Source organism: Mesoplodon bidens, assembly GCF_964165515.1.
Source record: "Mesoplodon bidens genome assembly, chromosome: 7".
Taxonomy (NCBI): Eukaryota; Metazoa; Chordata; class Mammalia; order Artiodactyla; family Ziphiidae; genus Mesoplodon; species Mesoplodon bidens.
In genome coordinates this window covers 24,043,605-24,061,115 of record NC_138164.1, presented here as the reverse complement: position 1 = coordinate 24,061,115, position 17,511 = coordinate 24,043,605, and the positions used below count along the sequence as shown (strand labels likewise).

At 39.2% G+C, this 17,511-nt stretch overlaps 2 protein-coding genes across 4 annotated transcripts in view; one reads left to right on the top strand and one right to left on the bottom strand.

Annotated features, from left to right (window-relative positions):
• The window catches only part of NPAT (nuclear protein, coactivator of histone transcription), a 52,933-nt gene extending 46,874 nt beyond the window's left edge, over window positions 1-6,059 (bottom strand). Inside the window, exon 1 of the mRNA XM_081239673.1 lies at window positions 5,873-6,059. Coding sequence (XP_081095799.1) covers window positions 5,873-5,909 — 37 coding nt within the window. The 5' untranslated portion in view covers window positions 5,910-6,059. The remainder of the gene's footprint in view (window positions 1-5,872) is intronic.
• Window positions 6,060-6,325: 266 nt separating this feature from the next.
• The window catches only part of ATM (ATM serine/threonine kinase), a 140,601-nt gene continuing 129,415 nt past the window's right edge, over window positions 6,326-17,511 (top strand). The window contains exons 1-6 of one of the 3 annotated variants that reach the window (XM_081239953.1): window positions 6,326-6,571; window positions 6,876-7,059; window positions 10,251-10,349; window positions 10,433-10,545; window positions 11,824-11,969; window positions 16,531-16,695. In XM_081239953.1, coding sequence (XP_081096079.1) covers window positions 10,278-10,349; window positions 10,433-10,545; window positions 11,824-11,969; window positions 16,531-16,695 — 496 coding nt within the window. In that variant the 5' untranslated portion in view covers window positions 6,326-6,571; window positions 6,876-7,059; window positions 10,251-10,277. The remainder of the gene's footprint in view (window positions 6,572-6,875; window positions 7,060-10,250; window positions 10,350-10,432; window positions 10,546-11,823; window positions 11,970-16,530; window positions 16,696-17,511) is intronic. The other 2 variants (XM_081239952.1, XM_081239951.1) reach the window with 2 other exon arrangements.

Sequence of the window (17,511 nt, the reverse complement as noted above, 5' to 3'; positions counted from 1 at the left end):
TCAGAAGAAACCTTTCACTTCAGATACTACCACTTCAATATCCCCTTCACTGAAAATATAAAATCACCTTCAATGTGGATCAAAGATAGATTGCTATTTTCCTTGTTTTTTCATTTTTCACAAATAAACAACCCAATATAAGTCCCAATAAAACTACAGCCAGCTGAAAAGAAATCATTTTTTATGACTGGCTTTCTAACAGTTACGTTATTTGGAATAAGTAAGTCAGCTGCCACTAGGATTTCATGAAGTTAGAATTTTAAATGTCTATAAATCACTAGAATCATTCATGGAATCAGGGCAGTTGGAGCTTTTTCTTTACATGCTTCAAAATTTAAATTGAAGACCCCAAACAGTTTCTTTTCATGGTAGAAGGTTTCAAAAGTACTAATCACCCCACCCAGATATATTGATAACCACTTGGGACTTCTAAAAGCTGGTGGTATGAAATCTAATTCCTTAAAGTAGATTTGCTTTTTTCTAGACCAAGTATTCTCAAAATGAATGACATAGCCCCAAGGGGGTGAAAATTGGTACTGGGGAGGAAGGGGAATGAATAAAATATAACTTTTTATGCATAAATCACAGATATACATACAATATACAAACAGTATATTTGTAACATTAAAATCTCATGCAAGGGGAAATTAGGGGGGAAAAAGTGTAAAAATACTTCCTAAGGGTATGATAACGAAATAAAGGTTGAGAAACGCTGCCCAAGACAGAATATAGTGATATGCAGTTAACCTTTCTAGAAAAATATGGTGGTAATTCCCTGGTGGTCCAGTGGTTAGGACTCCGTGCTTTCACTGCAGAGGGTCAGGGGATTAGCGGCGCAGCCAAAAAAAAAAAAAAAAAAAAGGAATCACCGAAGACCAGATAGTTTTTGGCTTCTCCTAAGATATTATACTTTTGTATAGTATACATTTGAGAAAAGGCTTTGTTAAAAGGCTAGACTGCTTTTACAACAGTGTTTAAAAGTTATGACACATTTTTAAATAGCAATATCTGATATATCTCTTCTGCTCTCAAAAAAAATGCCCACCTTTGGGCTATCTAGAATTCCCATTTTGGATTAGACTTGATGTATTCTGCTTTACTTTTGTCTGGGAAGTTCCAAAATAATGTGGTAAAGCAACAGTTGACTGCTTTCATGCTCATTTATTATTACACTTACAGTTAACCAGTTATTTGCCTACAAAAAGCTTATTTATCATCATTAAGTACCTGATTGTAACCAATTCTCAATCAGAATAATGGGGGAAATTTTAGGTACAAATTATTCTAAATCTAAAATGTTACAATGAAAATACACAATAGGGGCCAATTATCTTTTATTAAAATAATATAAATAGTTACTCTTCAATCAAAATTAGTTTAATTTGTTTCTCCTTTTTATTCCTTAAAAAATCTTTAAAATAACTACACCTTTTGTGTAAACTTACTGAACAATGTTCAAATAGGTAATTTGAATGTCCTTTTTTCTTAATATTGTCTTCTGCCTGCTTTTCAGTAGAGGTAGTAATGAGTAACAAAATAGACTAAAGGGAAAACATAATTGAAAAAAAGAAGGAAAGACAAAATCCTAGCTATATCTAGGGTTTTTGAGTTTTAGGACCTAGGATGCCAACAGTCTGCCCTCTCTTCTTCCTATTTATAGAGAGGGGAAGATAAAGAGAGATACAGCTGATGAAGAAAGCAAGAGACAGCAAACCTCCCTACCTGAAAATATTTCCTTCACATATTCTAATAATTTCCCCCAAATATCAGTACTTTAAGATCTTTAAAAAAATGTAAATAATTCTTGGGAAGACTTAACTTGCAGTGCTTTGTATTACTAGATCCACAAATAACAAAGAAAATCTCTCTGTAAAGAAGCTATTATCTACAAAGACCCAAAAGATATATATGCAAATAACTGTAATATAAGGAAAGGTGGTAAGACAGTTGGACTTACTTCATAGAGGCTAGAGAAAGTATTGACAGACTGGGGAATACTATGCATGTTTCAAGGAAGAGACAAATCTTGAAGGACAGTAGGGGAATCCCAACGAAGCTGATGGAAAGCACATATGGAGCATGTTTGAAGAACATGCCTGGTTTGGATGAAGCACTAGGTATATGATGGAGAAGAGTTGGAAATACAGCTGAAAAGACAGAATGGGTAAGGACCATAAAATGTTGTAAATGTCAGCAATGACATATTATTATGAATAAATAACAGAATCTGAATAAACAGAATCCAAAAAAATGACAGATATTATTCAGTACTAAGGGGAAGGTCATGATCACAGCTACACTTTTGTAAATATTTATTAAATATCTATGTCTCAGTGATACAAAGGTGAATAGAACCAGTGGCTCTTCACCTTTCGGAGGTATGCCAGTCCTGGTTGTTTGTCTTCAAATCTACTCTTCCTGTTTCCCCTGCTCTGCCCTGTAGGACAGGAAACCTGAGCCCCTGCAGGCAATTTCCTGGGCTCCATGTCAGCTAGCTTCTGGTTGGGTTCAATCAATGGGAAGCACCAGTTGGAGATTGGAGGGCAGTTAGAAGCAGCCATGTTTTTTTCCTCCATTTCCTCTTTGCCATGGTAGAATCTCCTCTACTACTGCTCCCACACCAGACAAGTCTACCTTCCAGCTTCCACAGTGAAACCAGCCTCTGGGTTTCATCTCTCCTTGTCTTACTGATTATCAGAGTGGTTTCCTGCTGTTGCTACTCTCTGAAATGGCTCATGTAAGCAGCTTGTCTTAGCTTTTCTATCACCAGTGTAACCAATTCCCTCATTAAATCCCTCCATGTTAAATACTCAGATCACTTTCAGTTTTCCTGAATGGATGCTGACTCACACAGAAAGGAACAAACGTATTTGGGAATCTAAATAAGGTTCTGGATACTCTACCCATAGAAAAATGCCCCACCTATACATTAAGTTTTATAGATAGTCTGGGGGCTCACAGAACTCTTGAAGCCTGTCCATTAATCCCAGATTAAGAATACTAAATAGGACAAAAAAGTAAGTTTCATTTTGGTAAGGTGAAGTTCTATAGGTGAATGCTGGTGATGGTTACAGAACAATGTGATTGTATTTAATGCCACAGAACTGTAAAAATGGCTAAAATGGTTAAATTTTATGTTTTATTTTACCAAAAAAAAAGTAAATACAAAGCTACAATAAACATGGTAAGAGTATGACAGAAGTAATCCACAATGCCATGAGAGCATGTAAGGAGAAAGTACTAACTGTACCAGCTGGAAAAAGTTTGAGATTACAATTGACCTGAACCTTGAATACAAGTGTACTAGGAAGACGAGGAGAAAAACATTGCAGGCAGAGAGAACAAAATACATAAGAAGAGTATTTGCAGAAACCCTAAGTCGTTTGGTATGCCTGGAGCATAGGGCCTATGTTGAAAAGTTGAGATCAAGCAAGAGAGATGGGTAGGGTCCGTTCCACAGAGCACCTTGTATGACATACTAATAAAACCAAAACTGGTGGCCCAGAGGCAACAAACAACACTTTGATGTAGTTTGGCCTGTACAATATTTAAAGAAATTCCAGCAAGGAAAGAGCTGGATGTAGCGGAGTAGCAAGGGCTATTTAAGCGGAGTAGTGAGGTACGAAAGTTAGCACAGTATGTTGAAGAATGAAAACTAAGTGAGGAAATAGAGCAACTAAGTAGAGCTTATTCTTTGACTAAATCTGACTTGTCAAAGGGTGACATAGATAGAGCATTAGATAGAATGTGAGGTGGGGTCTAGGAAAATGTTTTGGTGTGTGTGGGTAAGGGTAAAAAACCCAATTATGTAAACTCTAAGGGGAGAACTCTATTTTTAGCATTTGGCACAGTGCCTGGAACATACTACGCACCCACAGATTTGCTGAAAGGACATAATGAAGAAAAGGGGCCAACAATGAGAGGGGCTGAAGGAGTACTGAGAGGGAGGGAGTACTGACAGGAGGAGAATCATGAGCAAATAATAAAACTGTTAATATTTTAAGCCACTAAGTTGTGTGATCATAGATCTCCATGTTGATATGATAATGCTAAATGAAAAAAGCAAGAGTGGTGAGTGTGGGGAGATTTGCTTTTTTTGGTATTATTCTTTTGCACAACTTGAAATTTTTTTAAGTGCACAACTCTTTCAACTTTGAGAATTGGAGGTGTAGTGTGAATGCTTTAGGCAGATTTTTGTAACAGTAAATAAGATGAATTGCAAGACCATATGAGAAGCCATGACAACAGTCCTAAAGAGAAGTAATGGGATGCATACTGCTAGGATTGGTGGCAATGAAAATGGAATGTGAATGACAAATAAGAATTTTAGGGTAAGAAACAATCTCTGTAGTTTTTATCCATTTTAAAAAAAGGAGGAAGTCTAGGAGAGCAGCTGGTTTGTGGAGAATAAATACAAGTTTGGTGTAAATCATTCCAGTTAGAAAATCGTACTGCTTTCTTAAGACCAGTGGTTCGTGCCCTCCAGGAAACATACTGGCAATATCTGGACACTTTTTTTATTCTCACGACTGGGTGGGGGTGGGGACTGGGGTCCTGCTGGCATCTAATGGATAGAAGCCAGGGATGCTGATAAACATCCCACAATGCACAGGACAGCTACCCATAATAAAGTACGTCAATGTCATTGTGAACTTTGTGAAAGCCTACTTTGGATCTGTTTACATATAAGCCTAATTAATATAACAATTACAAGATAGCTAGCTTTTTCCTTAGATGATGTAGGTTAACTGTTGATATTCAGTTCTGATAAAGTGCACAAAAGATTAACCAAACATTAACAAAATATTAGTTTAAACTTAAGTCATTATTTTCTCCAAAAACATATGGTAGAAACATTACCTTCTAATGTTTTCTGCAAAATGTGCTCATCAAGAGCCTGTGCACAAAAGGCATTTTTTTTGGACAGGGCTGAGTACTTAAAAATGGAATAAGAAATGGATTTTTCTGGCAATAAAATAATGGTAGTAATGGCCGTGGATAGCAGAAGAAGTTTTATCACAGATGTTTACCATTTACCATTCACGTATAATGTCTGTAAATCACTGGCTCCGGTTTTGAGATTTATGTGGCTCTCATTCCCAGCAGTACAATCCTCTTTATTCTTTCAGGGGAAAAACAACAAAACCCGTTTCCCACACAGACAATACAGCCTGACAACTGGCAGTGTTACTAATTCTTTTCAAATTGAGGAAAAACTAACTAGGACTAGAAAATGTTTAACTGGAAGGCATTTCCCCTGTGAAAATTCTTGCTAATCAAAAGAACAGGAATTGCTGCTGCTGTCTTAAAGTATGCAACTGGCATTTCAAACCTCTACACTCTACGACTTCTTGCGGGAGGGTGGGGGATAGAGAGGGAAGATCACCCCATTTGTCCCAAATTCGTAGTTCTAAGGGCTAGTTATGAGAAGGCCGTCAGGAAGGTCCTTCTACAAAGCTGGGTGGCTGGGGAAGTTCTTATTTTTCCTAATTCGGTCCCAGCTCTGACACGGGAAAGTGAGCCCAAGGCTGAAGAACGCAGTCCATCCATCACGTAGGCAACTCCCCTTGCAGGGATCCTAATTAAGTGTGCAGGCCTGACTTTCCCACCGGATTCGGGCCTCAGGTGTTTCACCCCGAGCTTTTCCTCAGCCTCCCCTCGCCACGGAGCCTCGGAAGAGAGGCGCATCCACACACAAAGAAGCTTAAACCATCCGAGCCTCCGACTGAAGAAGATTCACCTCCAGTCTGAATTTGCAGGCGGGGAGGCAAAGCCCCAAAGCTTCACCACCCAAGGAAAACCTTTGGCCCCAAAGGTCCTTCCGTCCTGCTTAGCCTGGTTCAATACCCCTCCCTCCCGCGTCGGCGCTTACCCAATACCAGTCGGGCTACATCCGAAGGTAACAGCATGATCGAAGCCGCAGAAGGAACCGCAATAAGAGACAAGACCCAGGTAAAAGCCAACACAGCGACAGCTCTTGCGCCGCATCTCCCGGTTCCAGTGGCGGCACTAAACCCGCGGCGATTTGTCCCGCCTCTTTAGCTCCTCGCCAGCCAATCGCTTCCGCCAGAGAAAGAAAGGCGCCGAAATGAAACCCGCCTGGTTCTTCTTCGACATGTCGTCATATCCGTCCTCATATTTGGAGGGGTGGGGCTGAAGGGGGCGAGGAGGCGGGACGAGTGAGCCGGAGCCCGAGCTAGCGGGCGAGCGGCGAAGGCAGGGTCGCACGCCATTGGCGGGTAGTGCGAGCGGCGAACGCAGCGGTCGCACGCCATTGGCGGGCAGGGAGCAGGCGCGTTTCCTAAGATGAGCTCGTCGTTTTGGGGGTGCGAGTGCTTGGAGCGGAGAGCTTGTAGCGTTTGGCGCGCATGGGCAGACAGTGTCCGGGCGCCCGTCTGCCTTACTGCTTCCTACCGAGACGCACGCTGCGTGGTCACGCCAGGTTTGATCCGGAAGCCGAAATAGTGCGTGGACAGCCGGCTCGGCCCGTGAGGGAGGCGAGTTGAGCGGGTTTCTAGGTTTCGGCCGCCGCCGCTTCCAGAGATTCCGCCTTGGCTATCCGAGTCCAGCGGTAGGGGCGCGGAAGCAGCGCAGTGGCTTCTGCGTTGGGGAATTAAGTCGTATCGGAGCCGTTCAGTCCTGGCCTTCAGACTCACTCCTCCAGAGCGGCCGTTTACTCCTCTCTGAATTCACCTCATCTTGCCCAGCCCACTGTCCTTATCGCTCTTGTCCGCCCACCCTTCCTGCTCCAGCCGACTTAGCCTTGAACCTACTTCTTAATGCCCAGAATTGAACCTTCGTGCGCGTACCCTTCCTGTGTCCAGATGTAACTAGATGGCTTGAGTAATCATCTTTTTCTCCCCTCTCATAATTAGGAGTTTTAATCAGCGAGCAATTTGCTTGGGCTTAAACTACAGTCTCGTGATTAAGAGCATGGGCTTTGGTATCACACTCCCGGAGTTCGAGTCAGCTAGCTGTGTGACCTCGTTGTACTGTCTTCCTTGTGATAATCCTGTCCTGTGGTGAGCACTCAAGAGCGTTGGTGGCTGCTTTTACCAGGTACAGATAAGTAACAAGACTATTAGAATTAAGAATGAAAATGTGATAGAAGAGGATTGTGGTGGTAGAGGAGTGGATGAGGTTCTGTAGAAACGTAGCCTGGGAGAATCAATTCTGTTTGGGGTGAGACCTTGCGGTGTTAAATTGGCCTGGAGGATGATAGGAACCTTCTAGACAGAAGGGAAAACGCATATAAAGGCACAACATGTAAAAGGTTCCTGAAGCTCAAGAGTGAGGTCCTGCACTGAATGAAATAGATTTGGGCATTTTTCACGTGTTGAAATCATAGGAATGGATGAGATCCTACTGTGAGAACATACAGTGAGAAGTAAGGAGACAAGGATGTTCTTTCAGGTGTGGGTGGAAAAAGAACCGTCAAAAGAGACTTGTGAAACAGAAAGGAAGGGAATAATGATAATTGCTAATATTTATTGAGCAATTTCTATGTCCCAGGCACTGTGTTAAACATGGACACGAATCCTTACAATAAATAACTCTTTGAAGATCTAGTTCAGTTCTAGTATTGTTTTTCATTTTATCATTGAGAAGACGGAGGTTTAGAGAGATTAGCTAACATGCCCAAGGTTATACAGCTTGTAAGTGGCAGGACCAGGTTATGAACTAGTACAATCTGACCACAGACTCCACACTCTTACCGTTAGGAAAGAATGGCATGCTACAGGCAGAATTAGATCTAGGAAGATGGTATATAAGCATCATTGTCAAATTCTGCAAAGGGACCAACTTGGTTGAGATCCGAAAAGGAACAACGGATTTGCCAGTTCAGAAGCTGTTACTTAGGAAACATGTATCATGCCAGTTGCATGGTTGGGAGTGGAACCTAAATCGTTGTGGATTAATGTATTAATTGAATTCATCTTTATTCAGTGACACTCTTACTCTTCCTGTCTACTCTCTAGTTCCTTTGGCCATCTTTCAGTTCCTCCAACATACTTTGCATTTTTTCATCTTGGGACCCTTTGGCTGTGCTAAGTTTCCTTATCTAAGATGTTGGTCCTTTAACTCTATGATCGGCACCAGTTCATTCAGATCTTGGCTTTATTGTAACCTCCTCTGATTCATCTTCCTTAATAGTTTATAAAAAATGATCCTTTCCATTGCTATTGTGTATTTGCTTCCTTTGAGTCATATATCACAATTTGGAATTATGCATTGATTTATCAGTGTACTTGTTTATTGTCACTCTTCCCCACTAGTCATGACTCCATGAGGGTAGGATTTGTGTCTGTTTAGTTCATTATGTGTCTTAACTACCCATAACATAGTACCTCGAACACAGTAGTTGCCCAGTAAATTTTGTTGCTTGTCGCAGTGAATGAACATTTCCTGTTTATGTAGATAATACTGAACTGTTTTGTTTCCTTGGAAGTAATCAATCTCTGAGAATTGGATAAGGGGAAAAGCAAGTTCAGAAAAGCCACAGCTTAAAAAAAAAGTTTAGGGCTGTCACTTCTTGGAAGTGTCACATGTTCAGTAAACATGCATTTTTTTCACAATACAAATAACATATTAAGAATATAGGTGCCTGCCTTTACGGTTCTTTGGATATTGCTAAGGTGTTTTCATTGGTTAGAATCCCAATTTTATTTTCCTTATTGACTCAGGAAGCCTTTAAACTAATATTGAGCAAGAAGGGAGAGGAGTTCTAGATACAAATATAAGGAATGGAAAAGTAAAAACGACAGCCCTTGCCTTCAAGAGGTATACAATCAAATGAAAAAGGCAATCAAATAAATAATGACCTGTATTCTACAGCATAGAAAAGGAGGTTGTTATAGGGGTAAAGGAATCAGAACAACTTATGGATATAAATGGAGAAGAGAATTAGAGCTATCTGCCAATAAAATAAGTAGTCTTATTAGGAAGTTTGTTCTAAGTGAGAGTGTTTAAAGAGAGGGCAATAATTTTGTTGGAGAGATTTCTTCCTTTGTAGGAAGGTTGGACATGGTCTCTCAGTTCCTTCCAATTTTAAGATTCTGTGAGATTAAGCAGAGGCAGAGTAATATACTTGATCTTGAAAGATGGAGTAGAATTTATGTGGATGGATGGGGAAAGGACTTGGCCCACCTTTTTTTTCCTCTTGAGATATATATGTAGTGTAGATATAATAGACGTACATTTTTTTCCTTGTTTATAAACATTTATAGTAACAAAAATGAAGCTTCTTTGTAAAAAGGCTCAGAAATACTAAAACAGTGCTTTTCTTGAAAGATTTTTTTTTTAAGTTTATCAAAGGAAGGTTTGATTATATCAGAAAATCTAAAAGGAGGAGGTCTACTGCAGTGGCATTAAGACATAGTAAAATATAGGGCTTCCCTGGTGGCGCAGTGGTTGAGAGTCCACCTGCCAATGCAGGGGACACGGGTTTGTGCCCCGGTCCGGGAAGATCCCACATGCCACGGAGCGGCTGGGCCCGTGAGCCGTGGCCGTTGGGCCTGTGCGTCCGGAGCCTGTGCTCCGCAACAGGAGAGGCCACAACAGTGAGAGGCCCGCAAACACACACACACACACAAAAAGACATAGTAAAATATAGTTGACCTTTGACATTTGCAAGGTATATCACTATAGCATATAATTTCCTTCGTTTCCTTTTATAATAGTAATATCATTTCCTCCTATTTTTATGTATTAAATGAGAACCATAAAGCCAGTTGAGATGTAAGTGCTAGGCAAGGCTTACTAGCTCTGATAACCTCTTGCATATCCATTCCAAAGCATAAGCAATTTAATCTTTTGGCTCAGGAAAGTGGCAAGTCACTACATATAAGAAAGGGTCCTTTTAAATTGTTCAGACAGTGTTAAATCCTTAAGTGCTATTTTCCTTATTCTTTGCCTGGCTGCCTTTTTTTCATCTTTTATATTTCAATTTAAATGTCATGTTTCTTGGAAGAAGAAAAGGTCTCTCCTCTAAGAGATCCTCTTCTTAGAAGAGGTCTCAGAAAAATAAAGTAAATTATACCTTACTTATTTTTATCCTGCTACACATTCAACACACATTTGCATGTTAAGTCTTTGTTTTGATATATTCTAAAAAAATCTCATCTAAATATGGAAGTACTAAGAAAAATCATTGTGCATTATACTATGCCTCTAGCTATACAGTTAGATCTAACTATATATTAATACCACAGTCTGAAGTAATTTTACATATGTATATATTCTTTTTACAGATGATGTGTTTTCTGAAATTCTGAATCATGAGTCTAGCACTTAATGATCTGCTTATTTGCTGCCGTCAACTAGAACATGATAGAGCTACAGAACGAAGGGTAGTAAATTACTTAAATTTAATCTTTCCTTGAAACAAGTGTGTGATTGGTAACGCATTATTTTGTTCTTTTTTCATTTTCAGAAAGAGGTTGAGAAATTTAAGCGCCTGATTCAGGATCCTGAAACTGTTCAACATTTAGATCAGCATTCAGATTCCAAACAAGGGAAATATTTGAATTGGGATGCTGTTTTTAGGTATTCCTTTCTAAATTTTTTTACTGTCTTTATTTTTCTTTTTCATTTTTATTTCTCTTGTGATATTTTTTTGTGTATGTAGGTCTAATTTATCTTTGCTCCCTTTGTACCGTTGTGCCTTGCATAGGAAATTGGTGGTCAATATTTATCTGAAACATAATTTTTAAAGGATGTTCATAAAGAAAGAGTTAAAATTTTTGAATCATTCGTTCAATAAAATGTCTTAGACATGTTTCACTCAAAATTAGAATTTCTTTCATACCAGTTCATAAGACTTTATTTCAAATTAGAGCATAAAATTAAGTTATATCAAGTCCTTTATTGTTACTTTGACAGATTTAAATATTGCTCTAAGTAACTGCCATATGTTAAACTATAATTAAAAAGTAAAAAGGAATTTTAGAAAAACTATATGAATGCAGTTAACAAACACAAACCTCTGGCATTGGAAAGACACAATTCACTGCTGAACTGGAGTGGCAAACAGAATTGATGCTTTTTACATTAAGACATAATTTTCAATTATGAAGTCCATTTATAACTAGAAATAGATTGTAAGACTTAGGTAAGATGAATAAAATACTTTAAATTAATATAGAATACTGATAAACTTGAAAGAACATTTTCAGTCAAGGGAAAATATGAGTATTTACTTGTTCTTGAATGTTTAGAACAGATAATCTATTTTATTTTTTAGCTCTTATTTGGTACTAGATAGACCATTGCAGATATCATTATAGATAACATGAAAAATATATACTTCTTTTCCTCTGGTTACTTACTTTATTTCAAATACTGCAAATATAGTTATCTAAAGATGAATACTGTTTTGCATAAGCTGATCATGTAAGCCAAATATGCACCTGATGTACCCAGCTAATCATGAATATCTTATAGGCAGGCTTCATTTAAAGGCTAGAGACATTACCAACTGCCTAGGAAAGAGATAGGTTATGTACAGAATAACAAAGAGTTGAGAAAGAATTGAGAGACCCTGATAGCATTGCAAGCTTTTAGTGATAAAATGAGAAAGCAGGCAAGAAAGCAATAGAAAATCCTGGAGGTTACAGATTAAGAGCTTTGCAGGCCAGACTTTAAATCGGTGTTGAGGACTTAGGCCTTAAAAAAGAAATGTAATTGTTTTGTTTAGCTGGTACATTGATTGAAGCAATGTGGTTTAAACAGTGCTCTTTATGATGGCATGAAGGACTTTTAGAAACTATTATAATTAAGTATTATTTTAATGAGTTTCTGAAATTACATTGCACTTTCTTGAAGAGTTTTACAGAAATATATTCAGAAAGAAACGGAATGTCTGAGAACAGCAAAACCAAATGTATCAACCTCAACACAAGCCACCAGGCAGAAAAAGATGCAAGAAATCAGTAGCTTAGTCAAATACTTCATCAAATGTGCAAATAAAAGTAAGTGCTGTTACTTGGCTTAATAGATTATTGTTACATGAGTTTGGTCTGAATATGGTGATATAAAAGTTCAGTGCTGGGCTTCCCTGGTGGCGCAGCGGTTGAGAGTCCGCCTGCTGATGCAGGGGACACGGGTTTGTGCCCCGGTCTGGGAAGATCCCACATGCCGCGGAGCGTCTGGGCCCGTGAGCCGTGGCCGCTGAGCCTGCGCGTCCGGAGCCTGTGCTCCGCAACGGGAGAGGCCACAACAGTGAGGCCCGCGTACCACAAAAAAAAAAAAAAAAAAAAAAAAGTTCAGTGCTAACTATAATTTCTAGTACATATAATGATTTTTAATGCTATAGGTTCAAATATTTGGAGGAATGATACAAGCATGGAATGATAGAATCTCAGGGTTTGGAAGGATTAAAAAATATTATTTCATCTACCCATTTTTCTTGGATCCCATCTATATGTCCCTGGCACTTAGGTAGCCATAATGATTAAACATGCCTTTTGAGGCTTTCTTTTCTGTTTTAGTAGTTTTCATAGTAGTGAAAACCTGTCTCCTTTTGTTACTGCCTCTATTTGCTGAGGTAATACAGAAAAATACTAACTCAGTTTTTCAATATCCTTTTTTCAAATATCCTTTGAGATATTTGAAGTTACCCATGATATTTCCCCTGAGTCTTCTCTAAGCTAAACAGACCTACTCCCTATTGCTCATATGAGCTAGTTTTTGTGTCACTTCTGAATATTCTTCAGTTTAATTCTCTATCTCTTAAAGTGTGGGACTCAATCTTATAGGCATATTCTGATTGGTATGGAGTGGAGCAGGCCTTGCATATCTTTTATTCTATACTTCAACTGATTCATTCTAAGATCACATTAGCTTTCCTGGCAGTCAGAACCCACACTCTTTTAACTAATAGCATGCTTACTACTGATTAAAAAAAAAACCAAGTTCTCTTTTGCTCCTGATGAGCCACATATCTCCCATTTTGAACTTATACAGTTTTTAAAAGCCAATATTTTTGAACCAAAATGCAGAATCCTAGTAGGCTTCTGTAAGGAAATGGTTTTCATACAATGCTGAAAAGCTAGAGGCGGAAATGTTTGTTTAGGGACTTGGACTCAAACTTTGTTTATTTTTCACAGATAAGAAAGTGGCTTTGTGATGCCAAGTTTAGTTTAAGAATCAGAGAAACCCAGTGTTGGTAAACATTATTAAGTAGAAGGATATAGATTGTTAGTGAATGATGTTTCAGAACGGTGGTATGAGACCTGAGTCTAAAAGGCAGTGGCTTTAGCAAAAATTTAGTCTTTCGGCTCCTCTGAGATGCCATTTTGTGTGGATAGCTGCAAGTCCTGAGAAGGGACTCCAGCATAGACAGAAGAAAGCTACACCGAAATATTTTTGCACCCACTTTTGCTCTGCATCCATTAAAATTTGTATTCTTGGCTACTAATGCTGGGCTCTTAATAGATCTTAATATGGTCTGATAGAATTTGTGAGTGAAAGAAAGATATTTGTAGCCCATCAGAAAACTTTGTAGCTTAGAATTTTGCTTTAAAGTGAAAAAAACCTACTGCAAAATTAACAGTGGAGATCACATTTTCTTTTTTTTTTTTTTTTTTTTTTTTTTTTTGCGGTACGCAGGCCTCTCACCGCTGTGGCCTCTCCCGTTGTGGAGCACAGGCTCCAGACGCACAGGCCCAGTGGCCATGGCTCACGGGCCCAGCCGCTCCGCGGCACGTGGGATCCTCCTGGACCGGGGCACGAACCCGTGCTCCCTGCGTTGGCAGGCGGACTCCCAACCACTGTGCCACCAAGAAAGACCCACATTTTCTTTTTAATTAATTTATTTTTGGCCGTGTTGGGTCTTCGTTGCTGCGCATGGGCTTTCTCTAGTTGCAGCGAGCGGGGGCTACTCTTCGTTGTGGTGCGCGGGCTTCTCGTTGCAGTGGCTTTTCTTGTTGTGGAGCACGGGCTCTAGGCACGTGGGCTTTGGTAGTTGTGGCTCACGGGCTCTAGAGTGCAGGCTCAGTTGTGGCGCACGGGCTTAGTTGCTCCACGGCATGTGGGATCTTCCCAGACCAGGGATCGAACCTGGAATTCACCAGGAATACACCCTGCGTTGGCAGGTGGATTCTCAACCACTGCACCCCCAGGGAAGCCCGTGATCACATTTAAAAATGTATGAAAATATCAATATGTTGGTTTGTAGGAATGAATGGATGAAATTTTCAGTGTCAGATTATTTAAATGGTTGAAAAATGATATTTTTATTCAAGGCTTTTTTTTCTTTCAAGTTTTACTTTGTAACTTAAACATCTTTAATCTCGGAGCAAAACCAGGAGGTACTATCATATCACCTCACTTCTTTTTTTTTTTTTTTTTCCGGTACGCGGGCCTCTCACTGTTGTGGCCTCTCCCATTGCAGAGCACAGGCTCCGGACGCGCAGGCTCAGCGGCCATGGCTGACAGGCCCAGCCGCTCCGCGGCATGTGGGATCTTCCCAGCCCGGGGCACGAACCCGTGCCCCCTGCATTGGCAGGCAGACTCTCAACCACTGCGCCACCAGGGAAGCCCTCACCTCACTTCTTCAGTTTTTTTTTTAAAGGGTTGGAAGGTTGATGAGAATTTAAACACATGTCCAGACTTTGCCAGACTTGCTTAACATTGGTACCCAAGGTATGATGAAAGAAACAGAGATCAGAAAAAAAGAGGTAGATGGGAAGGAACCAGTAAGCAAATATTGTTCAACTATAACAGATGTTATAGTTAAGAAAATGTTAGGAAGACTATAAGAGAGAAATACACAGGGTGTTACAGCAGAGGATATTATGATTGTGCATTTCATCATTAGCCAGATGCCTAAAATTATAAGCCATAAGTAAAAATGATTTTTTAAACTAATAATAACAGAAACTACCCTTGATCTTAGCCAAAAGGCCAAGAAGCGATGATTTTTTGTTATACCAGTGTATATTTATTTATCATACTTCTAAACATAACTAGTTTCATCATAAAAAATCCTAAACTAGAATATATTCAAATATACATAATGACTTGCATCCTTCTCATAACTTACAACAAAAATTTATATGCAATTTTAAGATTGTTAGTATTGAAATATGAAAAATTTCAGCTGTGACATCAATACGATTTACTGAAAGTAACAATTAACTTTTAAATGTACTTTCGTTACCTTTAAGAATATATCCAGGGATTCCTTGGTGGTGTAGTGGTTAAGAATCCGTCTGCCAATGCACGGGACATGGGTTTGAGCCCTGGTCCCGGGAAGATCCAGTATGCTGTGGAGCAGCTAAACCCGTGCGCCACAACTACTGAGCCTGTGCTCTAGAGCCCGCGAGCCACAACTACTGAATCCACTCACCACAACTACTGAAACCTGCGTACCTAGAGCCCACGCTCTGAAACAAGAGAAGCCACGACAGTAAGCCCGCACACTGCAACGAACAGTAGCCCCCACTCGCCGCAACTAGAGAAAGCCCGTGTACAGCAACAAAGACCCAACACAGTCAAAAATAAATAAATAAAATAAATAAATTTTTTTTTAAAAAGAATATATCCAGGGACTTCCCTGGTAGCGCAGTGGTTAAGAATCCGCCTGCCAATGCAGGGGACATGGGTTCGAGCCCTGGTCCGGGAAGATCCCACATGCCACGGAGCAACTAAGCCCGTGTGCCACAACTACTGAGCTTGTGCTGTAGAGCCTGCAAGCCACAGCTACTGAGTCTGCGTGCCACAACTACTGAAGTGCGCGAGCATAGAGCCCGTTGCTCTGCAACAAGAGAAGCCACCGCAACGAGAAGCCCGTGCACCGCAACGAAGAGTAGCCCCCGTTCACCTCAACTAGAGAAAGCCCGTGCACAGCAACAAAGACCCAATGCAGCAAAAATAAATAAATTCAAAAAAAAAGTTCCATTAAAAGAAAAAAGAATATATCCATTAATTCTGAATTTTCAGGACCTCTAATAAATAAAACTAAAAATTATAGCCTTACATACGTATATATAATAAATGCTGTTATAGGACTTGGAAGTAATTTTGCTTTTCAAAGTAAATAGTATTCTCCTTACAATCTTACTCTAATAAATTCAGGATTTTATAAAAAATACCAGGAAACTTTGGGTCACTCAAGGTATAATGTCAGAAATTGTGAATTATTAAGGTAGAATGATTGTTTTTGCTATATAATCCTATAGGATTGGCAAATTTTTTTTCTAAAGTGACCAGATCGTAAATGTTTTTGACTTTGCAGGCTATGTAGTCTCTGTCTCAACAACTCAACTTTGCCGTTTTAGCATGAAAGTAGCCGTATACAATATGTAAATGAATAGACATGTTTGTGATCCAATGAAACTTTATTTCCAAAAACAGGTGGTTGGCTGAATTTTGCCCCTGGGCCATAGATTGCTAATCCCTGTTTTATGTGGAGGAGATTAGTTAACAGTAATTTCCCAAATGGAATTATTTATACAATTGCCATTCCAAGCATCCTTAACTTATTTTTCTTAAGATTTATATGTTTTTGTTTATTTTATTTTTAAATAGGAGCACCCAGGCTAAAATGTCAAGAACTCTTGAATTATATCATGGATACAGTGAAAGATTCATCTAATTGTGCCATTTATGGAGCTGATTGTAGCAACATATTGCTGAAGGACATTCTTTCAGTGAGAAAATACTGGTGTGAAATATCTCAGCAACAGTGGACAGGTATGTTTTAAAGTTTGTTATTTGTGAATTTTTCCTTGTGAAATGAAATTTCACCAAAAGAGCATTGAGTCTATTTATATCCCCCAAATGACCTCACAGTTTAACAGTACCTTAGTGAAATTAAATGATTATAGAATCTGACACTTTTCATGTATTATGTACTTCTTAAATTGTCACTAATAATGTATTTGGTGCCTGCTATCAGAACTAGAATTACAGAATTGAAAGGTGCCATGCCTGTCCTCAAAGACTTGACAGTCCAATGACAGAAAAAAACAAGTAAACCAAAAGTTATAATGCAGTGAGTTCACAGATCAGTGACACCTAAATGCAACAATGATTAAAGTAGAAAGAAGAAAACCAAGCGAGATGTCATAAAAGGGAAAGCAAGAGAATTTCCAGTTGGAAGGGGTGTGACATTTAAAGTGTTGTAGAAATAATAAGATGCAGAAGTATCCATTAGGACTAGGCAGTTTGCAGGTCACTGGTAAGGTAATTGAAATGAAATATTAGAATAGAATATATAGGACCCAGTGACTAACAAGATAAGTAGAGTGGGGTGCCATGGAGGTCTTGTTGACAGTTTGTAGGTGAGAGGTACTAAGAGACCACAAAGGAAGTTTGGTCAGAGGCTGAAATTTTTGAGTTTATTGATTTCAAAAGTGAAATATTTCTGGCTCTGGGTGGCTTAATGGGTGAAAATGGTATTTGGCTTTAATGAGGTGACTTTAAGCCAGATGTCAAAGTCTTCTAATACAGCCACCTCTGAAAATTTAGAAACTCAGTGTTTTTCATTGAGAAGTATTCAAGATAAAT